The sequence below is a fragment of the Meleagris gallopavo genome, chromosome Z (assembly GCF_000146605.3).
Source record: "Meleagris gallopavo isolate NT-WF06-2002-E0010 breed Aviagen turkey brand Nicholas breeding stock chromosome Z, Turkey_5.1, whole genome shotgun sequence".
Lineage (NCBI taxonomy): Eukaryota > Metazoa > Chordata > Aves > Galliformes > Phasianidae > Meleagris > Meleagris gallopavo.
Window position 1 is genome coordinate 30,845,522 of NC_015041.2, and position 24,706 is coordinate 30,870,227.

Consider the following 24,706-nt stretch of genomic DNA (forward strand, 5'->3'; position numbering starts at 1 on the left):
CCACCGCCACACAAGCCGGGCCGCCCCGCCACGAGGGCTGGGCTGAGGGAGGTGGGAGGGAGGAGAGTCGCCCCGCCCTGCTCCGCTCCGCCCCGCCGAGCACGATCGCCGGGCAGGGGCGGGCGGGCGCCATGGGCGCGATGCTGTGGTGGGACCAGCTGCGGGCCGGCAGCTCTGAGGTGGACTGGTGCGAGGACAACTACACCATCGTGCCTGCCATCGCCGAGTTCTACAACACGGTGCGCGACGGGAGGGAGGGTCCGCGGGCCGGGCACAGCCGCTGGCTGCGAGGGCGGGTCTGTTGTCTGCCCGGACACGGTGCCCCTTGGGCTGGCGGTGCTAAGGGGCTCGAGGAAGGGCTCCACGGGTATCCCGCTGGACGCGGTACCAGGAGTGACAGCCAGCTGTGCGGTTTCGTATCGCAGGCGCAAAAATCAGGAGGCTTAGACAGGGCTGCGAGCTACGAGCGAACGGTGTGCACGTCCTGCCCGGTGCTAGCCGGTCCGCAGGTGCTCCGTGCCGGGCTGCCGCAGTTGCTGTCCCGTGGTGCAGGTATAAGTCTGCCCCACGGCGTGCCGGGCAGCGGCGGGCCGCTAGCAGGCACGCTCGGTGTTTGGAGGCAAAGCCGTGTTTTAGAGCTTTGCCTTCTCCCAGAGCCAAACTTAGAGGAGCAGTTTGACAGAGGGCTGCAGGGTGCAGTAAGCGCAGTGCTGCTGGGAGGAAGAAAGGTGAAAAAGGAGGGAGAGGAAAGAGGACCGAAGTAATTGTTACTTCCTCTAGGAGCCCTGGTTCACTCCTGACTCTTGTCATCCCAGCCCGGGAGCTGCTGGGGAGTGCTGCGAGGGAGCACTGGTGGAAACGTATTCCCCACAGCAGAGATCTGGGAGGGGAGCGCTGCTCCCAGCATTCTGTTTATTCATCTGAGGATTCGCAATGACGAACAGATCCAACAGGGAATGAGATCATACAGCGGGCTTTCTGGTGATGTGCTTTACCATGTCACCGGGAGGGAGCCCTGCAAACAACGTGCCTATGGTGTTGCTCTGGGATTTATGTTCTGTGGCAAGTGTGAGGTGGGATTTCTGCTTTGTCTGACTTCAAAATGGCCTTTTAATTTCTTCCCCAAATTCTGTCCTCATCTGAGCTCCCTTTCAGTCTGTGCTTCTTGACTGCTAACATCAGATGCTAGTGCTGCACTTCTGTGAAGGAAAGAAAGAGGTGTCTGAAGTGTTCATCCCTCACAGGAGTGTATACCCATTGCACTCCATTTATAACAAATAATTCAACTGTGCATGGTGTACATGGCTGACCTGTTGGTTTTCCTTGTAGCTCAGCACTAGAGTCATCTGGGTGGTGTATCGTCTGTGTTTGAGGGTGTGTGGTGAAATAGTCTGCTTTCTTTGTTTCTGGTGTCACTGTGCAAGAACCAAAAACAAAGGGAGGAAAAGGTCAGGATAAACAATAAGTTTCTTGAAGAAGCAATGTGTTTTGAAGCCAGCAATGCAGGGGGTTGGATATCATTCTGACTGTGCTCAGCTAATTAGCTGTGGCGAGAAAGCTTGCAAAATGCTGGGAGCTGCATGTATGTCTAGGTGATTAACTCAACTTCCAGACTAGCAGAGAGGCACAACACAAAGTTTGCCCTGAAACTCCCTGTATTGCAGAAGCTTCATCCAAATCAGCTAACTGTACATCAAAAACATGGGGAGTAGAGGCTGTGTTGAGGGTAGACATGCTTCAGTAGTGAAGAGATTATGGAGACTGACTTCTGTGTTTGCAGCTTCTGAAAATTAATTCGCAGTGAATTCTTGGGGGCTGAGCAATTGTGTTCCTGGAGACAGAGATTCTTACGGGGTGGTAGGAAAGATTTGGCCCTGACTGGCGCTGCAAGTGGACTCTGAATTTTATTCCTTCTTAGATGTTTCTGTTCTGACAGACTCAAAACGTTTAGAAGTTTCAGGTAACGTTCTTCAGCAGACCTGAATGTGGGATCTGGGTCTTCAAGCTGTAGATTAAAACCTTGCTAATCCGCATTTTAGACTGCCACAGCTAAGATCAGAGATGTCGTTGAGGTCTCATGCAGTATATAAGCAGAAAACTGGAACAGCTTATCTGAAACATATTTAGAAAGATCCATTTAATTATTCTTGTGGGACCCAACCTTAACATTATGCGTAAATTTAACTTGATCTTGTTAAAAATCAAATCAAAGTGCTCATCAGGATTAAGTGAGTAGAAGAATATCTGTTCAGCAGTTTTGTACAAATTAGTCACACAATTTTTATAAAACATAGACGTCCAAGATGATTTCATGTTACACACTAAAAATATTTTATAATTAGGAAATTATAAGAAAACTAGCTTTTTTTTTTTTTAATTTTGCTATTTAATAATTAATCCTTATACAGTGTAATCTTATTCTTGAACAAAAGCACATACATCCACACACTTAAAAGAGATTGCATGTACAGAGGTATTTGCAAAAGAAAACAAAACAAAAAAAAAAGAATTTCTTTTTCTGGAAAAACTGAAAACTCTAATTTTTTTTGTTACTAGTAAAATTGGTACTTTTCAGTGTAGTGTTTTATATTCAATTGTGCATCTATTTATTGCCAAATATCCGTTAAAGAGCATTGCCAGTGGTTTTATTTCTTGTCTGGTCTGTAGTAGCAAGGAGATAAATGTTTTTAGAGGCTCTTAGATTGAGAATATGCTTATTCTCTAGCAACACCTTTTTACTACTTAGTCTTGCAGTATATTTCTGTGATGTGTTCTTGTGTCAGAATGCTGAACAAATCCTCTAACTTCACTGAAGAGATATTCCGTTTTTGCTTCCCATTCTCACAAAACATGCAGCCTCAGTGGCTAAATGCTGCAGCTGTTAGCCGTCTGACATAGCAAATAGTAATAATCTTTGGTAAGACCATGGGAAATATCACATACAGACTGTGTGGCAAAATTATGTGGTCGTGATCTAAGGTGGCTGTTGGAATTCCATCTGTGTCCTGTATCCTGTATTCTTTTTGTACAAGTAAGTAGTTGGAAATTAAAAGTAGATGTCCAGAATTGTTTAATGCTGGAGAATGGACTTTTATTGATGGGCTTCTCACCTTTAACTTTGAATTGTAACTTTTGCAAATCCCCCCAAAAATTCTCAAAAATTGTAGGTACTCCTTTTCTTTAAACTTCTTGCACTGATCTTAACCTTATAGACTTTTGAATTGTACATTACCAAATCATATAGGCCAATTACGTATTATGTGAAAACTTATTTATGCAACATACTTTCTAAAACCAGAGCCCAGTGGATAAGTGCCTCACTTATTTGGGAAACCGGGCGTTAATCCTGGCAGTGTTTCTAAGGGAGTGGTTCTTCTACGGAGCCAGGCTGGTAGCAGAGGGTGAAAGCCAGCTAGTCAGTTCTCATGTTGATGTACTTAACTGTGAACTTGAAACTAAGAGAACTTAAGCAGCATATTTCAGATCATGTTCCAGAGCTCTAGTATGAATACAGCTTGTGGAAATTACTGTGTATGGAATATAAGAAACAAAACTGAGTTATTTCATGAAAGAGAGGCATTACTATCATGTTTTATATCCAAACTTAATAGAAAAGAATTTTGGCATCAAAATTCTTTCAGATTTTAAAATGATATGTAATTTCCCTGTAGGCCATTGCAGTGAGTATAAAGCTAGCCATGCTCATTGTGATTACTTAGTCTGATTTACTCCACTGTTCAATTCTAGCTATAGAGATGAAAAGATTTTTTTTCACATTCCTTAGATTACAACCTCTTTTTTTTTTTTTTCCTTTGACCTAACCTTGGCTTAAAATGTTTAGAGCACTCTGAGGCTCTCAAGGGACTTGCTTATATTTCATCATCCCTGCTGCCAATTATTGCTTATGTTTCCAATCTGCTGTGGGATAAGGAAAGCCTTCCCACTCTCTGCTTGTAAAAGAAGGTAGCATACTACAACTCCATGTGTATGTTCCAGATGGCCCAGTACATCTTTGCTGCACAGAGGTGGGTGCTTTTTATGTGAATGGAAGATGTTTGCATGAGTGTGTTTGGGTGAATATTGAGGTTTTGTGGGGCGTAAGCAAATCTGATTTAGACATTGTCTGTAAATAAGTCTTTGGTCTTTCTGTTGCATCCTCAGGGATGTGCTGCACTCTGGCATTGCTAAGTGCCTCCTGCCATTTTAGTCGTGGCAAAATTTGCTGTCTTGGTGGATTGAGGAAATTCTGTAAATGTTCTGTTGCTACGTAGGAGGTGCTTTGTCTATGACACTGCAGACAGCTTTTTCATACCTGGTTTGTGAGGCTAGTTTCATACTTCAGCTTGCAGAAAGAGAGAGAGTATTCATTAGAGGACACTTTGTAAAGGCGTTTAAATGAAACTGATAAGGCTCTGGCCTTCTCTGCACTCGGGCAGCTTTTACCACAGTCTGGAGGAGTCTGAGAGCCAGGCAAAGTAAACTGGCAGTTCAGAGCTGAGCAGTGTGAGTGGCTTCTGTGAAAATGTGTGAGTCCTTGAGAGGCCTGGTCTGTGTCAAAATGAGCTGTAGGAACAACTGATTGGCCAGAGGATTTTGTCCTTCCTCATGTGGTCAATCCAGTGGGAGCAGAGCAGTGGCTCTGTTCTAGTGTTTCCCCATTGAGACTGGTCATCATTGTGGCCCAACTGCTAGAAGTGTGGTGACTTCTCCTCATGGCAGGCCTGGATGCTCATGCTTTTTGTCTCCAAAAGCTGCCAAGATCTTTTTCTATCCATCCCCTCTTTTTGTCTTTGCACCCACCATTAGGCAACCAGATGCTCATAGCTTTGAAACTGTCTGTGCGCTGAGCCTTTTTATGGAGCCTTAGGACACATGTGCCCACAGATGTTAGTTTGTTAAGGTGTCTAAAGATGGTGTCAATACAGAAATTTCTTCCTGCTGGTTTTCTAGTGGCTGCTCTAGCTTTGTTCTAGATAGAGAAGATTTGGGATTTTACAGCTCTTAAATGAGCGTGTGATAGATCTTTCTAAGTGTTTTACTTAAATGAATTTTGAAAGAAATGCAGCTTATCTTTGAAGAGGCACCTTCGGTGTGAAGGAAAGTGGCACACATGAAGTAGGTGGTGCTGAGAAGCTACTATTGTAGTTATTGTCAGTTTGGATGCCAAACTAGGAGTATGTTTTGACAAGTCTTGCAAAAGTCAAATTAGATGTGCCCATTTTAGTCGTTGCAATCTCTACTCTCACACTGTCTGAGAGTGTTGAATGGTGGATAGTTATGAAATGAATAAATGCCTTCTCTGTATGCCATTCCTGAATCCTTTTGTTTGATTTTTATTCATGTCATTAAGTGTCCATGAGTGTCTGAGGGGAGGAAATCTATCCCAAAGGAATGCTGTTTATCACAGAATTCTTTTATAAGTCCATTTTAGGGGACATTGCTAGAGATTATTTTGTCACATGCCTGGGTTAGCTACTGGGATTGTGAGGAGATCAAGGCTGAGAAGTTCATCCTTGCCCTTGTCCCATTGTGAAGTAGCAGTATGTCTGTGGCTGGCCTTCAGCATACTTCTTACTGAAAGAACTGTGTAATACTGCAGTAACAGCTCCTGCTGGTGACAGGTAAAGCATTTTCAGCATGTAACTAAATAATGATGCTTTGGATTGTTGCTAAGCAATTAAAAACAGATCTTTGTTCAAGACTTATATGCTGCGTTAAAATAATAATATTACCTTACCAGCCTTTTCACCTTTCTATTACTAGTTTTCAGTTGTATTTTTTCACTTCTGTAATGGAGAACCAGGGGAAAAAATAAAGCATAAGAGGATTTACAACTTAAAGCTTTCTTAACCCTACAAAAGATGGTTCTAACTATTTCAGCTTAACTTTGTGTTTCAGATCTGCCGAACAATAGCAATTGTTCAGTGACCTGACTTCAACAAAACTTAACAACCCATCTGGTGCTTTTACCATGCTGGATTTGACAACCACTGAGAAAAAATTCAATTGCTAGAGCTCCCTGTTGCTAATCTGTTTGCTGTTGAAGGCTTCCTGAATTACAGGAGAATACAGCAGAGTATTTGTAGACTTCTAATAAAATTCCTCTGGAAATAGACTTGAAAAGTCATTTAAAGGTGTAACTAGCCTCAATTTACATTGCTTGGAGTTTTATGCTCTTACTAGCTTATGAAGTTCAGCTTAATGATGCTTTGCAAAAACTGATCTGCTTTGGCAGAATCCAAGAACCACACTTTATTGAGCTATCACTGAATGACTCTTTGTAGATGGATGCTAAATGTTTATTTTCTGTCTTTGTAATACTTTTTTATTTTTATAGATAAGCAACGTCTTATTTTTTGTTTTACCACCCATATGCATGTGCTTATTCCGTCAATATGCAACCTGCTTCAACAGCGGAATATATTTAATATGGACTCTACTAGTTGTGGTTGGTAAGTTGATTAATCTCTGTTTGCCTGCTCATGCATGAATGAGAGAGGAAATCAGTTTTTCCTGCTTGTGCATGATTGTTTCTGCGAAACAAAACAATATTGATGTCTGTAGAGGAGTTTGCTTGCACTTGCTTGAAGCAAAAGCAGATGTAGTTTCTGAAAGGAAAATGCCTCTTGCACTTGGAGTCCAGAGGGACTTTGACCTTAGTTCTGCACCCTTTTTGTCTTTCCTTCGTACAAGTTCTATTATTGTATCCAGGCTTACTCTAGAGCAGTACTGACTCTCTATCCTCTGATGCTGAATTAATGAGTTAATTGCTAAGAGTTCTTAACAAAACTGGAGAAGATAACAGGTTTTGCTTAGTAATTAGACATTTTAATGATTGGTCCACAGATTTAGCCATATTGTAGATGGGAAATTCTTAAGCTTTTTCAATTCTACAAGCACTGACAACTTTAAAGGGATACTCAGAGTCATGTGGGCCATGTGCCACTTTCCACCTGTAAACTCAGATCATATAGTCATCACATGCTGCTTTCCATCTTCATGTTATCCATCCTTGTGTTATTGAGAAAATTGAGAAAATTCAGAAAGAGCATTTGAATTCATTTCTTAATCACATTTACATTTAAATGTACTACAAGATGTTTTTTTGTGTATATTTACTTCTCCACTTGGAGATGGCACCTTTAGCTCCCTCTTTGGTACTGTGTGTGTTTAATAGTTATTTATGTTTATATATTGATTTATTTAATATGAGGTACTGATGTTCTAGTTTGCTGCTCTAGAAAAGCTGGTGTTTTGTTTTGTTTTTTTCTAGACCAAATTGTATGAACTATTTGCTATGAATTCCTGATAATGAGCATTGTGTTTCAGTCTGTACAGCACTGTAACTATTGACTGTAACTTCTGACCAACTCTTACAGGAATTGGATCTGTTTACTTTCATGCCACCCTCAGTTTCCTGGGCCAGATGCTGGATGAGCTGGCTATTCTGTGGGTTCTTATGTGTGCTCTTGCCATGTGGTTCCCTAGAAGATATCTACCAAGAGTTTTTCGGAATGACAGGTAATCATGCAGCGTAGTACACATGCTTGTCTCTTGAAACATCTCATCTTATGTTCTTTTTGTTCAGAAATCCTGAGTCTATGTTCCTGATGTTGAGTTTCATGCCCTGAAACTTCTAGTTTTGGTATGTGATGATTGACTCTGAAAGTGTTCTTGTTAGCTCTAGAAAGACATGAATAGTTTATGTAAGTTGCACCTAAAATAAAGTAACAGATACTATCTTCTCCTGTTCCTTTTGTGTATCCAAGAGTGTACATATGAGAGTGTACCTGTGGAAGTCCGCTGAATGTTTATCTGAACATTTAAGCCAGAGGTTAAGTGTAGTTTTTAAGTATTCAAAGACTAAGTATGCTGTTTGTTTAGAAATCTCTCATTGCTGCAATGGGTTTTTCTTTATTGCAGATTTAAAATAGAATCACAGAATCACCAAGGTTGAAAAATACCTCCAAGATCATCCAGTCCAACCATCCACCTAGTACTAATATTTTTTCTAAACTGTGTGCCTTAGTACAACATCTAAATGTTTCTTGAACACCTCCAAGGATGATGACTCAACCACCTCCCTTGGACAGCCCATTTCAATGCCTAACCACTCTTACAGAGAAGAATTCTTTCCTAATATCCAATGTGAACCTCCCATGGTGCAACTTGAGGCCGTCTCCTTTTGTCCTGTCTCCAGTTATGTGGGAGAGGAGGCCAGCTCCCACCTTGCCACAACCTCTTTTCAAGAAATTGTAGGGAGCTATAAGGTCTCCCCAAGCCTCCTCTTCTCCAGCCTAAACAATCCCAGTTCCCTCACCTGCTCCTCATAAGACATGCTCCAGACTCCTCACCAGCTTTGTTAGCCTTCTCCGAATGTGCCTCAATGTCTTTCTTGTAGTCAGGGCCAAAACTGAATGCATTACTTGAGATGTGGCCTCAAGAGCTGAGTACAGAGTTACGATCAGCTCCCTGCTCCTGCTGGCTTCACTATTTCTTATATAAGCCAGGATGTCATTAGCCTTCTTGGCTACCTGGGTACACCGCTGACACTTGTTTAGACAAGCATTAACCCACAGCACCAGGTCCATTTCTTCCACACAGTCTTCAAGCCATTCTGTCCCAAGCCCTCTCTGGGCTGAGGCCAATGGGATGAAGTTCAAGAAGAAGAGCATTATAACCAGTTTAAAGAATCTGGTTGTGATTTTTCCCCCTTACAGAGAAAATATGTTGTAATTTTTGTGCATATTGTTCTTTTATGCATAAAAAATCTGACATAATGAAGAGGTTGGAATCACAGTGCCAATGTTCTGCTCTCTGAAAACTGCTAAGGCTCCTTCCTCTTTCTTTCTCATATTATTGTCTACTTTATTTTTTATTTCCTTGACATATACTCAATTAGAAAATGCTTTCATGGAGAAGGTTGTTGCCTGCATTGAGTATTCCTCAAAATAGCTTGCACTGTGAGGAGTATATCTTGAATTATCATATGTAGTCCGTAATGCAATAGCTTTGCCAGATTACTGTGAGTTCAGTACTTTTTCATACTGTAATGTAGTCCTGTTGTAAGACACCATATACTTGAAGAGCAAACAGAGGTTTTCCTGAGGTTATTTGGTAGATGACATGATTTTTAGACATTTAGTTAAAGTGAAGGACTGTTCAGTCTTTTGAATAATTTCTCTGACTGCACATACATTGTTCCTCACAAGCCTGAAGGAATTCTTGCATGTTATATATCACCATATTCTGATAATTTGTTTCATAGATTTCTAGTATTAGCCATAAGGTTAAGCGATATCCTTTCTAAAAGGAGTAGTGTCACTTTTGTGGAGAAATCCTATTTCAACTTGGTGATAAAGCTAAAGTGATACATAATGATCTGGCTGTTTATAACTGATCCATAAAAATACAGAGGTGAGCTGAAGGATGTACCCCATCCTCATGTTTTCACAATACTACTTTCCTAAAGACTGTCAGTATTTGTTAAGATTTTGATTTCTTTCTGAAGTGTGCAGAAAAAAGAATTTTAACGGACAAAAAGTCTATCTCAGAATAGATCAGATTTATGCATAGATATATAAAGGAAGGTGATCCTTCTCCTCTACTCTGCACCGTTGAGGCCACATTTAGCATACTGTGTCCAGTTCTGGGCTTGCCAGTTCAAAAAAGACAGAGATCTCCTAAAAGGAGTCCAGCAGAGGGCCACAAAGATGATAAAGGGCCTGGAGCATCTCTATTATGAGGAAAGGCTGAGTATCCTGGGTCTGTTCAGCTCGGGAAAAAGAAGACTGAGAGGGGATCTGATAAATGTTTACGAATATCTGAAGGTTAGTGGGAGGCAAATGGATGAGGCCAGGCTCTTCTTGATGGTGTGTAGCAATAGGACTAAAACCTGAACTTAGGAAGTTGCATACAGTCATACAGAAGAACTTCTTTATGGTAAGGGTGACAGAGCGATGGAACTGGTTGCCCAGAGAGGTTGTGGAGTCTTCTGTGGAGATATTTGAGACTCGTCTGGACACCTACCTGGTTGACTGTACTGTTTCTGTAGAGGACCTGCTTCACTGGGGGCATTGGACTTCTTGTTCTCTTGAAGTCCCTTCTAACCCCCGCAATTCTGTGATTTTGGGATGTTTATATGTATGTACACATACATATTTCTATGTTTTGTTTTGCTTAACTTATTTTTCTAGAATTATGTGTGCCCAATACTCTGCTCTGATTTTTTTACATTCTTCATCCTTCACACATTCAGATTTTGAATGTTGAAAATGCTGTTATCTACCATGACTGATTCATGGTGTCTTTAGTCATTAAGGCACTCACATCAGATCAGAACTTCCTGCTTAAGTAACTGTAGCCTTCCAACTTTAAAACACTTTGAAACAAGAGGCCCGTGAAATGAGTTTGGTGAAGATGAGGATGATGATACTGATGATCAGAGAATGGTGATACACAGGTGTACGGGGGTTCTATTTGAGATGTGGAATTAAGGAGAAAAGAGCTATCCCCGAACATCAACTAGTTTTATAGAGTTGTGGATCAGTAGCCTGGAGGCAGTCCTGTATCTTCCACAGTCCTGTCACAGACTAGAAATGAGTTGTTTAAAGTCCAAATTTGAAATTTAAAAAACAATATATGTTTGTTTTAAAAGTTGTCAACTGTCCATTTGTGGCCCAACTGTGATTTCATTGATACTAAGAACATATTAAACAGAATCTAATGTGGCTCTAAAAGCTAGGACAGTAATAGTAACAAAAAATATCCTAAAAATCCATGTTAAAAGCAGGAAGAATCGTGACACAAAACTGCTTTGAGGAAGTACAGTGCTAGATACAGAGATGATCTTGTTCTTAACTTCTTGTGGGAGAAGGAAAATTGGAGCAGGATCTTAAGATTTTGAAAACAGTGATTAGTGTGGGTCTGTGTATGCACACACATGGGTATATATATACAAGTCTGCTTTGGAAAATTGTAGTTCAGGAAAGGGCTAGTTACATGATTAACTCTGTATGCATACACAAGTCAGTGCAAGATCCTCATCCATTTTATATGCGCATTGTCATTGCACTCCTGACCACACGCAAAAAATGTAAGTTTTATTACGCTATTAAAATTGTGTTAAGATTTCTGTCTTTACTAAAAGCTCTGAATTAAAAGCATTTTTCCTCCTCACAAAAAAACTTTCAGGAGCCGGTTTAAAGCTGCTGTTGGTGTCCTGTCTGGAGTTACTACCTGCCTTGCCTTCATTAAACCTGCCATCAACAACATCTCACTAATGACTCTGGGTGTTCCTTGCACAGCTTTACTCATTGCTGAATTGAAGAGGTGAGTACATTTCTCCTGAATGCAGTGTTGCCTTCGGAGATCCTTAGGCCACCATACAATGATAGAGTAGATCTTGCTTCATTGTTTGTGATAGCAGATCAGAAATGCTTCTCCATTGTACAGATCTGGCACATTTTTGGCAAGGATTTTTTTTTTCCCTAGGCTATTATACTAGATCAGATTTTGTCTGTCTTCTTGCATTGTATCTCTTTCCTCATCCTGATCTTAACTCTATTTATTGTGGAGTTTTGGCAAGTTTCACTCCAGTGACAGCTTTTCTACTGTGTAGTCTGCACAGGAGTGAGATGATCATATGATCACAGCCTGGGTACTGCAGGGAGCAAGGTCCAAGCATGCATGGAAGATATGCCAGCTCTCAGGGCTTACTGTCAGTCTTACATCACACAAATAATACGGTGGAGCCAGACTGACAAAGATAAGGTTAATCACTAGGTCACAGAGGGTAGCTTTCAGTCACCTTAGAAGCTGTGAAACCAGAATGCAGGTAGAAACAGTCTGAGCAGGGCAAAGGGAAATTTGTTTCTGGCACTGAACTATTATTTGAGCAGCCATTTCAGTTTTCCAGGCATGAGCTCCTGAGAAACTTGGGAGGATGAATAGTTAAGTGTGTTTAAGGTTTGAACGCTGTTGGATCGTATCTAGGAATTAATATGCCTACATGTACTTGCTTTTTGAAATTCCATGTGGAATGTTGCATTAAAATATGTGGAGTTTACATATCAGTTTTTTGAGAATTACAGACACAGACAAATCTTCCTTTGAAATGATGATTAAAAATGGACCTAGAGTGATATATGGCTCTCTGAATTACCTATTTGGATAATGTAATAGCTTTGATATTTTTTGATGTAAAGGTAGAAGACAGATAATTATAGATTTCATTTTAAGCTATGCTGATCCCTGATAAATTTAAATTTATCATTTAAATGGGATCATCCCATCTCTTTTTGCTGAAGAAATAACAACTGAGACATTATTTAATGCCTGTGATTCTCCTGTTCTCCACTGCTGCAGTCACTAGGGGGATACATGGCTGAGTCCTGGCAGGCTGTTATGGTTCTCAGTCTGTGACACAGATATTTTGGGAAAGAAGGAGAAGAAGTTGCTGAAGTAGAAGCTCTTCCTTTGGAGAAGTTTCTTCTGTGCTTAAATAAGTGCTCTGGTATAATATGTCACAGTGTTATTCCCTTTCTAGACTGTTATAAATCTTGTATTGAATTCTAGCAAATCAGAAACACTTCATTTTCAAGTGAGAATTTTCTGCCACTCATTCATCTCTGGTGAGGAGAGACTATTTGCACAAAAGAGCCTTATGCTCTTAAGCGCAGAACTCGCGGAGTAGGGTGCTAAGGACATGCTGTGGATGTAAGATGATCAAAAGAGCAAAAGACAGTTAAAAGCATACTCACTCCCGAAAGACAAGACATTATACATTTTTTTTTTCTTATTTCTGTTCAAACAAATTCCTTCATGGGTGTCACAGGGATGCAATCAGATAGAAAGCAGCTGTGGATTATGTTGTTTGCTGGTCCAAGCCAAATAACAATGAAGATTATAGCATCATCAGATTAGTATGATTTACTGGGTCCTCTTCATGCAAGTAACTATTTTTCCCTGAGCAGATAGGTGGTAGGATATTCTTGTTCAGCTGACATCTCTGTCTTGAGCAGTGAAGGCTCATACTGCCTTCATGTTTGTCTGTGCGTATTTGATTCTGCTACTAGCAGTCTCACTGTGGAGGAACTTTATTTCATTGTTGCAGCTTGCTCATTTCGCTTTTCCATTGACTAAAAGGTTAAACTAGTTAGAAGTTTAAAACTAGGATATAAAGGCAGCCATCTGTGTCAAAATCAAGTTATTAATCAACATCCAGCAGCTACACTGATTTGAAGAAAAGTTGGTAAGTTTTGTTAAGGGTGCCAAGACATTGGAAGATAGTACTGTTGGAAGTGTGCATCAACCCTGTCCCTCATAGATTAAATGTCTGGAATACACCATGTTTGAAGTAATGATGACGATTACCTCTCCCCTTGGTGATAAAACTACTCAGATACTGACACGCGTGGTCACTGATTAAAGGAGCTGTCTGTTTGAGTTCAAGCCGCTTACTTTAAAAGGAATACAGTTGCACATATTTATTTACATTCTTCAGACAGGTCCAGGAAAGGCTCCATATTGTCTGTACACACAACTGTGGGGGAAAATGTGACTGTGAGCAAGTCAGCAAAGAGTTTATCAGACTCCTTGATAGACCCTATCACTGAAACCTTGGGAGTCTGGAGTGTAAGACAGAAAGCAAACAGTGTCTGTTTGCGTCTAAGGGTAAACAGGAGGTCCTGTTTGTATACATTGTTAATCTTACCACACTTAAGGAACCTTTCATTCTTTATCATTGTGTTTTGAGAGAAGCAAGGCCAATTAACTGACTAGAGGGACAGGAATTCCTGGCTTGTAAGTGAATGGTATATAAGAAGAATGTTGAACACAATAAAGTAGAACTATTCTGATACTACAAGAAACTGTGAGAGCTCTCTAACTCGACTGAGCACCAGCAACAACCTTTGCTCGGTCAGAATGCAGAGTTACACAGTGTAGCAGTATAGTCTTACCTGTTGAATGGGAAGAGAGTTTACCAATATGGTTTCTGTTATAAACCTGTCAAATTGTATTTTTCTCACTGGCTTGTTTCACAAGAGAAAGAATTCTTGTAGCTGTGCTCTAGAAGTCATTAGGCAACTCAAAAATCTCCTTAGTCTTTTCTTCATGCTTTTTATAGCCTCTTAGAGGCTATTTGTCAAATGAACTGGAGAATTCAAGTCAAACAAAAAAGCTGTTTTGTTCCACAATGTGGAATATTGACTTTTTGTGGAAGTCATGTAGGTGTCCTTGTCATGGAAACAGAGATTGTGATACCTAAAGATTAGTGTGATTTTGATTATGACGTTATTTACAGATTACTTCAAAAAGGAACGCCTGACCCTAAAGCTAATTTGTGCAGAGGACACTGGGGAAAATTCTTTTCCAACAAGATTAAGCAATAGATAGTTTTTCTGTCATTAATGCACTAGCTATAGAGGTGCCTCTTACTCAGTTTTAGGAGTTTCTTAATCCCAAACAGCTCAAAAATGTCAACTAAAACATTCAAGATTAAAAAATCTGTAGATTTGTGGAGAAAGCTGTGCAATTTGCTTAGCTTGCAATACACCAAAGCCAGGTATACTACTGGTTCTGCAGTGTATTCAGAAAAATGTTTCTGTAGACAGTGCTTTGTGTTTTTATTTTCACTTTTTCTGACTGCCTAACTGGACTCCTTTAGCAAAGCTGTGGTAGCAGCTGCAGTTCTGCTTTTCCTCCACAGAGAGGCAGGAGGCATTATCTGTGGGAGCTAGTACTTAAGAGTGTCTAACATGAGGAAGAATGTAATGAAAAGTTTTAGCTTGAAGACGGAGTTGGCATTACTACTAGTAGTACTCCTAGTAGAATGCAAAAGAATGTAGTGGGCATTGTCTCCCTGTGAAGGCTGAGTATTTCTTGTTATACTGGCTGGACAGCTGGCTCACTGATTTACTGTTGAGAACTAGCTAAAACAAGTAACTTTAACAAATTACTTTGTCACCTCATTAGTTGATTTGGATCAGATGCTTATTGTATGCATCACTGGCATAAGAATGACTGTGCATTAAGCAAGAATTATCTAGTAGCACTTCAGATTCTTATGAAGAACACTAAGAGTTTAACAATTAATTTGAAAAAAATGGGGGAAAATCCTAAATAATAGCTTTGTTTGCTCAGAAGGCAGGGAAACTGAGCCACATATTCCTTGGCCACTAAGACTACCTATGTTTCAAGCTAGCTTTGCATTATAAGTATCGGGGCTGCATATAGTGGTACAAAGAGTCCTAATCTCAAAATAGCAAGTGTGGGTAGAGAGCAAACTATTAACTAGGAGAGAATATTGATGCTGCCTTTTTCTTTTTTTATTTTAGTCTCTTGAGCAAAGCTGCACAGTTCTTAGTGTAATTCTAAGACATGGGAAAGAGCAAAGCATCATATAGGGGAATAAAACTGTGAGCTTTTGAATAGACCTGCAACACAGGGAGTGCTAGGCACATACTCTTGCATCTCTTACTATATTTGGTGATGATTACCTGCAGACCTCACTGCATGTGATCACAGCAAATGTTTTCACATAGTGTACCTCTATGTTAACAAGTATCGTTTGTTGTGGATGGAGAGAATTGCAGGTTAGTCAGAGAGAATTGCAGGTTAGTCAGTGTGAAGAATTCTGTGTGAGATGTGCATGCCTGCACTGTCTACCAAAGCACACTTGTTTGGATCCTATGCCTCTGCTCCTATGCCATAGTAGTTATTTGGAACTGCAATATTGTAGGGGAAAAAAATCAACCAACTAATTAAAAAAAAACATCCTGTTCCTCTTTATTACCAATCTTCATGTAGTTGCAATTCAATGGAAGATAGAATGTGAATAAAATTGACTGATTGCTGAGTGGTTAGTTGTTACTAATAGGATGTTTGACTAATTAGTTGTTCTACATATCCCCTCAGTGCTTCAGTGTCTGCTCACCATTTGCTCTTAGGTATTTAAGATAATGCCCAAAACACAGCTACTGATTGAGAGGTTTATTTTGTAACCTCACGTCTGAGTCATATTACTGTAAGTAAAGCTCCACCATTCAGGACATTTATAGTGGAGGTGTTTTAAAGATGTGCCTTCCCTTTTTCTCCCCTCCCTCCCCCTACTCTCCTCTTCTGCCCCCTCCCCTCCCCTCCCATATTCTGCAACTTAGAGTCAAAGAGCATCAAGAATCAAGCAAATACTGCTTTGTTTTACAGTAGCTTCTTTTCATTTTTCTCCTCAGGTGTGAAAACCTGCGTGTGTACAAACTTGGTCTGTTTTCAGGTCTTTGGTGGATGCTAGCACTTTTCTGCTGGATCAGTGACAAAGCTTTTTGTGAAATTTGGTCGTCATTTAACTTCCCCTATTTGCACTGTGTATGGTAAGTGTGTATAATCTCCACAGTTTGATTCAAGCGTGACAGATCCTCACCACAGTATCATTCTATGCTGTGTCCATAGGCTGCTAGTGGCTATTTCTAGTTAGTGCTAAATGGATTTACTGGTAAGATTGTAAGCCAGGAGCAAGTCTCACGCTATCCAGGGTGCAGATTTAGAAGATTCTTTTGCCTGATCACATTCTTCAGACACTAAGTTGATTAATTGCAACTGAATTTCCTGACCCTACTGGCTACTGAAAATCCAAAAGCACTGCTAAACTGAAGCAATGACCATAAAGGCTCAGGCATCCACTGTTAGTAGCTGAGGATGAAATAGAAGCAGTGAACAGCTTTGATATATTTTCTCTTTTGTCACAGCAAATTGTGATCTCTTATCCAAAGTGCTATAATTCATCATTTCTAAACAACTCTGTAAGGTGGAAAGAGACCAGAAAGCTGCAGACAGTTTATGTAGAGGATGATATCCAGTTTTGTAGCTTTATGTATTCTCTGTATTCTTCGCCTGTTGGCGTATAGTAGCACTGCTAGGGACTAGGAAAAGAAGGAGGGTAATAGACTGATTTTAAACCATGCTGATGTATTTGATAACTTTAATGAAGTCATGTTACTGAATTTTTCTTTTTTTTTTGGGGGGGGTGGTTTTGCTCTATTCTCAGGCACATTTTGATTTGCCTTGCGGCTTACCTAGGCTGTGTCTGTTTTGCTTACTTCGACGCTGCCTCCGAGATCCCTGAGCAGGGCCCTGTCATAAAGTTCTGGCCAAGTGAGAGATGGGCATTCATTGGTGTTCCATACGTCACGCTCCTCTGCGCACACAAGAAATCACCGGTGAAGATCACATGAAGTTAGCTATGGAGTGGGATGGATTTTCAACATTCATTCCAGCTCAGACAGTATCTAAAATAATGATAAATGAATAGGGTTGTATTTTATCTTCTTCTTAAGATAAGCAGCCTTCCCGAAATCGTAGAAACAGGTGGCAACTGTGTTCTTTCTCCTCCTTCTGGAGAAGAGAGGTAATAGGAACATGAAAGCCCTTGAACTATTTTCTCGGTTGGCTCTATTTTGCACTTTTTTTTTAAATGTAGCATTTCATTTGATAAAAATTATTTCCCTCTAGTGGCTCATTTTTGATGCTTGGTTCAGTTTTGTTAACCTCTGTCTTGAGGCATTCCTTATAAGAGAAACTTATCAAAGAGGCCTGCTGCCATTTTTGTGTCCTCAGCTCTGATGTATGTGTCCTTCTCAGCTGAGAAGTAGGTGTAATTGCACATCGGCCACAAGGGCGTGCTCATGTTCCTCCCATCCTGGAGTGTAACACGGGGAGTCTGGATGTGCATCAATTTGGATCAGAAAGCATTTGATTGTTTCCCCAGGTACAGCAGGAGACCAGTGCAAAATGATTATCACTGAATATCTAGCTCAAAGCAATAAGACAGCGTAAGTGTGGGAATAGCTGGCTGAAGATCCAGTCCCTAAAACTAAATAGGAATTCAAGGGTTTTGAATGTTCCTATATTTCCGCTGATTTGTGGACATTAATATGCCGCACATTTTCCTTTTACAGAAATGTTGTGGAAATCCTTCTTTACCTCTGCAGACATGTTTGGTATTGAATTTGTTATTGAAGCTTACACAGAAATATGTCAGAGCACAGATCACCAAAACAGATCACCACTAACAGTGTGGTTAAATTGCTAAGACTCCTGGAGTAACTAGTTGTATATTTAATTTGAGAGTTAACTTCTCAACAAAGTTTTGCAAAGTGACATAAACAGTAGTCCAGTAGTGCTCTGCTGATGATAGTTAGGAAAAAAATAGGTAGTATAGGTACCTGCTTAAAAAAAGACAGATTTCAGTAATCAATGAAATGTGATATTCAGTCTTGCAGTGTTAGAAGGGAATAGTAGATTCAAGCTTTCTGTTAGTTTTCAGCTTGTTTTGTAAGGGGTGCAGTTAGTTTAAAGTTTTACATTGGGATTGAAGTTCTGGAATGCCTGTGGTTCTTGCAAGCTATTAATGCTAAATCTGATAACAAAACAGTGCAAAGTGTAGGTAAGTTTTTTTAAATATTAGTTGTGACTGTTTGGAGAAAATGGGGTCTACTAAAATTCTACCAAATATCAGAACTGTAGGTAGGTTAAGGATTTAGATGTGCGTTTTTGGTTAAGTGATATTTCCTTTTTGGATACTAGACCAAGAAATAACATTTTCTCTGTGCTTTTCTACTGAGTCTCATGTACTTATTTTTTATGAATATGAGTATGTACTCTGTACAATATCATCTTTAGGAAAATGGCTTTTAACAACATCTTTGGGGTGAATTAGCTTTCAAGTAAAACCTTTTAAGTAATTTTGTATTCAAATTTATGCTGAGAAAATGGAAGCTGATGTGTAGGCTATTACCCTTAAAGCAAAGTTGTTAGTAGGGGATATAACTTCTTGAGAACTTTGAGATGGGTAAGTAAGGCTACTGTCAGATTGATTAATGGATCACAAAAGTAGACAAATCTGTTTACTTCATTGCAGCAATGAATATTTATACCACTTGCTTGTAGATTTGTTGGACAGAAACATGGTTTTGGGCACATATTTTTGTATGAAACTTGTTTGTAACTATACACACAGCAATGTTTGTTACTCGTTGAAAACCAGCTACTTTTTCCATTTTTTCTTCTTCTCTCCTTGATTCTAAAATGCTCAGTTTTAACCAATTCTCAGGTATTAATATTGTGATTAGATTCTTATACTGATAGACTTACTGGCTGGAACCCAGCTAAGGTTGCTGTTTTCAGATAAAGCCCTACTTTGAGTTAGATTTCTTCAATATTGCTTACTAAATTATTGTAATAAATAAGATATTTTCAATATTGCTGGGGGAATTAGTAACTGCAAATATATGTACTGTTCAGAATGACTGGAGACTTACTGCTTAATATTTTGTTTGAAAGAAAACTGTGACTTGAGGGCTTTAACCATCCTGCAGACAGCTGCTGTCTTCTGCCCTAGAGTCTGACTGCTCACAAAGAAATGATTTTATAATTTAAAAACTGTAGGGCAATCAGCTATTGCAGAAGTGAATAAATGCAGATGTAGTTCAGAATAATCTCAAATTTAAACTAACCTCTAACCCTCATACTTTTCATAAGAGATGCTGTGAACAAATATTACTATCCGTTGTACGAAACTACACTGTAGATTGGGGGTATTCCAGTTATAAGGGCACTCCAGCATTGTCAGATGTAGTTATTGCACTTTACCTTAAATTATTATTAACTTCTATTCCAACATAAGCCACATTTATTTCAAAAATGAAAAAAAAAAAATAATGCAGGTTTTGCATATTCACAGCTTTACAGATTATACTTTGAACTAAGGCTCCAGTTTAGGATAACATCAGTACAGAAGGAAGTATGTAATTGGCACACCAAGGTGTTTGTACACTGCCCTTATCAAAAAGATGAATAGAAGTGTGCACAAATAGGCCTGTTATCCTGGCGTATGAAGTGATGATTTTAAAATCCTGGAATGCTGCCTTCCTTTGCTGGCAGGAAGTTATTGGGTTTCTTCTCTTTCAACTAGCATTTTAGTTTAACTAGTGGAACACAATAGTGTTGAACATAATGTGGATTCTTTATAGATAGATGTTGGTTATGTGAGGTGCATCATTCTCTGAGTTAAACTTTAAAATATTTAAGAAAGGACGTTTAGATCTGTGATGACAAACACTTGCCAAGTTCACAATCATTCAGTAAATAATATGTAAGGAATTGTTCTGTTTTGCATCTCATTTGAAGCCTGTATACTGAGTATTTGTGGAAAGCATGTAACACTTGGAACATTAAATTGCCTTCAGAATAAATACTGTTTGCCTTTTCATGCTTCATATTTGTGGAGAGAAGTACAGCTGCCAGTATAATGCTTTGAAGAAGGACAGTCTCTGATGAGGCTAATTTATCTCAGAAAGGTAAGAGCAGTTTTGAATCTTAGAGGAAGAGAGACACTGCATTAAGTACAAAACCTCCAGCTGTTTTTGTTTTTGTTTTTTTACAATCTAAATAGAACAAATACTTGATTCACTTGCAAGCATGTGAATTAATGCAGACACGTAGCAAGAAACACCTGAAAACAAGTGGCCTCTATTCCCACAAATCCAGAAAAGTGGTTCTGAGTGAGTATGTCTGGGAGAACAAAGTGCATGTGTTCTATACTCATTATCTTAGATTGTGTTTCCACCTTAGGGAAATAATTGGTATAAATAGCTTTCTACCTATACCGCTCCTTATAATTGGTTTTATGACCGTTTCTCTCACTCCACAGAAAGTAATAGAATCGTAGAACAGCATAGGTTGGAAGAGACCTTAAAGATTGTCTAGTTCCGGTCTCACTCCCTTACTTGAAACATTTCTGGATTCCCATAAGCCGGTGTTGGACTTGAAATTGAGTAAATAGAAAGTATATCTATAATTCAAGATACTATTTATTCAGAGTTAGTATTTCTAGTTGGCAAGATGTCACAAACAGATGGATTGTTCTGTCACTCATCATGCTTTGTTTGAAGATTACTGACTTTGTTTGCCATGGAAAGAAGGGGAACGTGACTGTAATACTGCATTTCTCTAATGAATTCAGAGCTCCTTGCTCATTTTAACCAAATATGACAGAACCAAGAGCCTTAGAGCTAATTTCTTACGCACTGTAAAAAATTGTCAAGTAGAGTTGTCATGCCTATGAGACAAGCTGCCACATGAAACTTTATTAAAAACCAGAAACCTACTGGGGGAGGAAACTAAAGAGATACTCAAGTTCCTGATGAGCTCTAATTGCAGCTCATACCAGCCACAGCATCTGAAACTAGTTGCACATGGACAAGTATTATAGGAAGAAATTTGGCTAGTGTTCCAGGGATGACAGAATTACTACTACTTCATAACATGTGGAAACTTGCTGTTTTCTCCAAACTTGAAATGATTCAAACAGAATCATTAAGCATCTTCAGCACCTTTCCCAAAAAGGGGCAGTTGAAAATCTCAGATCACCATGCACCCTTTTGGGTTAAACACAATGCCACCTGAGAAAGATAGAAATCTGGATGAGTTGGCTTCTGTGCCAGCAGACTCAGGAATGATAAAAAATGTGTTTGCAAACTCCCAGCATATAGCAAAGAGCTAAGTAGAAGTTTGTTGGGAGCAAACTGTGTCTTCGTAACTTAGTTTTCTTCAGCAAAGGGGATATTTTCAGTCCCTGTGGCTATGGAAGAGATGGTATTGCATTAAGTTTCTGAGACTGATGAGATTTCTAGCACTGCTTGACAGGACATTATTATAAAAGTGCTAGAAAACCTGGGTTTGATGAAAATTCTATGAATTAGCATGAAATTGTTTGGATCACTGCTTCTGGGCCGTTCTCAGTGGTCTATTACCAAACTAGAAAAAGGTATCAAGTGGTGTTCAGCAGGATCTCCTAGGTCAACTTTCATTCAGTTGTTCAGTACTATGCCCAGGGAAGGTATCAATAAAGTAAAGCCAGGGAAGGTCCACAAATACCTTGAAAAACAGATCTAAAATCCAAAGACAGCTTGCTGTATTGTAGAAAAGAGAACAAAATTGAGTGACAGCAAAGTATTTTATAGGCATGTATTTTTGTTTATACACAGATGCTGGACACAAAAATTTGTTGTAAATGGAGTCCTAGATGAGAATTTTAACTGATTTCCCTGAGAGAGAAATATCAGCTGTAAATAGGAGTATCTGTGCTCTCCATAGAGACTGGGCTTTGTAAATTGTCAGTGCCTCTGCTCATTTCCCATGAGCACAACCATGGCAGACCTCTTTGTGCCTGAACTCTCCTAACTTACAGTCCGTATAAATCATGGTGGAAATCAGTTAGCAGTAATGCTAATTGAGCTGACCACTGGAGAGGGATAAAGGTGGAACCCAGAGGAAACTCTATTGCTATGTACCCATAGAACACATGTTTAATCACCTTCCTCATCCAAGTTCTGGCTGTCCCACTTTCTGATTACTGCTTCTGTTGTCTCCAGTGTGCAAGAAGTAGGTTAGAAAGGCACGGTCCTGATGGGAGTTTTTAGTTTAAGTAAAGCAAAGACCTACAGAGAGGGAACCCAGACTTTGTTTTTCTCAAAACACAGAAAAAATATTGCATCTGCTTGTCCATGCAAACCTTGCAAACAAACAGTGTCTTTTAAGGGTGAAGTTGCTATTTGTCAAATGTGCAAATGACATATAATGTATTTCTCTTAATAAGTTCCAGAAGACACTGACAGACATAGCATCAGACCCTATAGTATCTGGATGCAATCTGAACCTTAGCATTGACAAGCAGTTTGTCCCTGGACACTTTTTTTCTAAGCTGCCAGGACTTGCTCATGTTGAGAAGCTTTCGTCTACTACAGGAGACATGACACAGGGCTTCATTCAATATTCTAATTACTTCAGGGCTCTTGAATGTTCCCTGGCACCTGGATCATGGTTTAGTTTGGAAAAATGTGCCCCACGTGTTGTGTGTAATGGCTTCTTATTGACTGTAGAATCACAGAGCCACAGGACATTCTGAGTGGGAAGGGACCTGTAATGATGATGGAGTCCAGCTCCTTGCTCTGCAGTGTGACTCACTTGACTGACAGTGTAGAACCTAGATTGTATCTGTCATGGTATCACATAGGTTATTTGGTTCAATCTGTGACATACCAGCATTTGTCTTTCTGAAGCACTCCTTGTCAGCTTCTAAAGTGTCAAAATCCGGACTCCTTTTTAAAATATATAACCTACTTCTCTGCATTGTTTTTAGAATTCTAAAACAAGCCTTGAAATCTGCAGTTTGTTTTACATAACTTAGTAACTAGTCATATATCTTCTTTGTATGCTAGAATTCTTTGCATCCTTTAGTTGTTGAATCTACTTCTGCCATGGTCAGAGATCGTGTTGAGAAATAATCCCAATTACCTTTGGAAAGTTTCCAAAGGAGTTGCTCCACCTCTTACCCGTAACACCTTACAAAACATTGAGATACTCTGGCTCTGTCTCTCTTTAAATACCTTTGGTTTTGCCAGGATTCTTACCTCAATGCCAAAGTAAGCAATAGTGCCTTTAATTTTGTTGCATGGATTCTGTTAGTTCAGTTAGTTCTGTAAATTTTTTTTTTCTTGTGTTACACAGATTACATGAAACATACTCTTAAAATTACAAAGTTATCAGCTTAATACATGCTAGAGAAGAAGGAAAATACCTGCAGCTTATAAGAGCAAATATATATATAAATCTGATAAGTTATATTAGTTCTCATGTTCAGTATAACCTTTGTATCAGCAGGAAGCCTGGAGAATTCAGGGAACTTAGTGACGCTGGAAGTTCTTTTTGAATGACTTCTTTGGGATTGGATTGAATGTAAAACATTTGGATAAAGAAAAAACTGCATTACAGACAGAGCATAGCAAACTCATGATAAAAGAACGTAATCAGTAAATATTCAAGGACAGAATGAAAAAAAATGTGTAAAGAGAAAGTAGACATTTCATGTAAAAAGATGAAAGTCATTCTAAAACATCTTAGTGAGACGGTGCTTTCTGAACAATATAAAACCAGCTGAATTTTGCACAGCAAACTTAATGACTGCTTCAGAAAAAAGTTCAAGACTGGAGGAATGCTATCTCAGTGCTAAAACCGTGTTTTAGTATTTCAGTAACTGTTAACAAAGCTATCTTGATTTGTGTAAGGCAGTTGGATAGGGTGATACGAGGTGAAGTAATTAAATATGAATTTTAAGGCTATATCTCTGGGCATCAAGCTGGCTTTCATGACATTTTCCTATCATCTCTATCTCATTTCTCTGGCACAACACAGTATCTGATTGGCCTCATCACTGCTGGAAAAAAAAAAAAAAAAAATCCTGTCTATGTGGTTCAGCCTTTTTTTCCTTCTATTCTACCTCTAGGTATTATTTCATATAATCTCCTATGTCATTTTCTGCTAAATGTGCCTTGTGATCCTAGATGTCCATTATTTCTGGCACGGATATGGAATGAGGTCATCTCTACTCAATTTGTTTGAGTTGTGCAGCTGTGCGGAGAAAGCAAATATGCTAATCTGAAGGATGGGAGGAGGCGGTGTGAAGAGGAGAAACCCAGAGCTGCAGGGAGCCAATCTGGGTGCTCCTGTGTTCTGGGTTGTAGCACAATCTTATTCCGAGGAGAGCCTTTGGAGGCAGTCTCCACGTTGCCTGGTAGCTCTTCTGTCAGTGAGCTCCCAGAGGTTGCCAGGATGTGCCTACATGAGAAGAAAAAAAGACACCACAAAGAGA

The 24,706-nt window shown here is 39.5% G+C and overlaps 1 protein-coding gene across 1 annotated transcript; it reads left to right on the top strand.

The window, feature by feature from the left end:
• The first annotated feature begins 61 nt into the window (after positions 1-61).
• ACER2 (alkaline ceramidase 2) lies at positions 62-20,250 on the top strand. The gene is made up of 6 exons (XM_010725699.3): positions 62-239; positions 6,338-6,452; positions 7,380-7,521; positions 11,194-11,331; positions 16,233-16,370; positions 17,045-20,250. The coding sequence occupies exons 1-6, from the start codon at positions 132-134 to the stop codon at positions 17,229-17,231; spliced, it is 828 nt and encodes a 275-aa protein (XP_010724001.1). The 5' UTR covers positions 62-131; the 3' UTR covers positions 17,232-20,250.
• Positions 20,251-24,706: the final 4,456 nt, after the last annotated feature.

What these genes read in the sequence shown, in the direction of transcription:
- ACER2 (XM_010725699.3), top strand. Translation starts at nt 132, where the DNA reads ATGGGCGCGATGCTGTGGTGGGACCAGCTGCGGGCCGGCAGCTCTGAG. An exon ending in GACTCTACTAGTTGTGGTTG is followed by an intron (nt 6,453 to 7,379) that starts GTAAGTTGATTA and finishes CAACTCTTACAG; the next exon opens with GAATTGGATCTGTTTACTTT. An exon ending in AGAGTTTTTCGGAATGACAG is followed by an intron (nt 7,522 to 11,193) that starts GTAATCATGCAG and finishes AAAAACTTTCAG; the next exon opens with GAGCCGGTTTAAAGCTGCTG.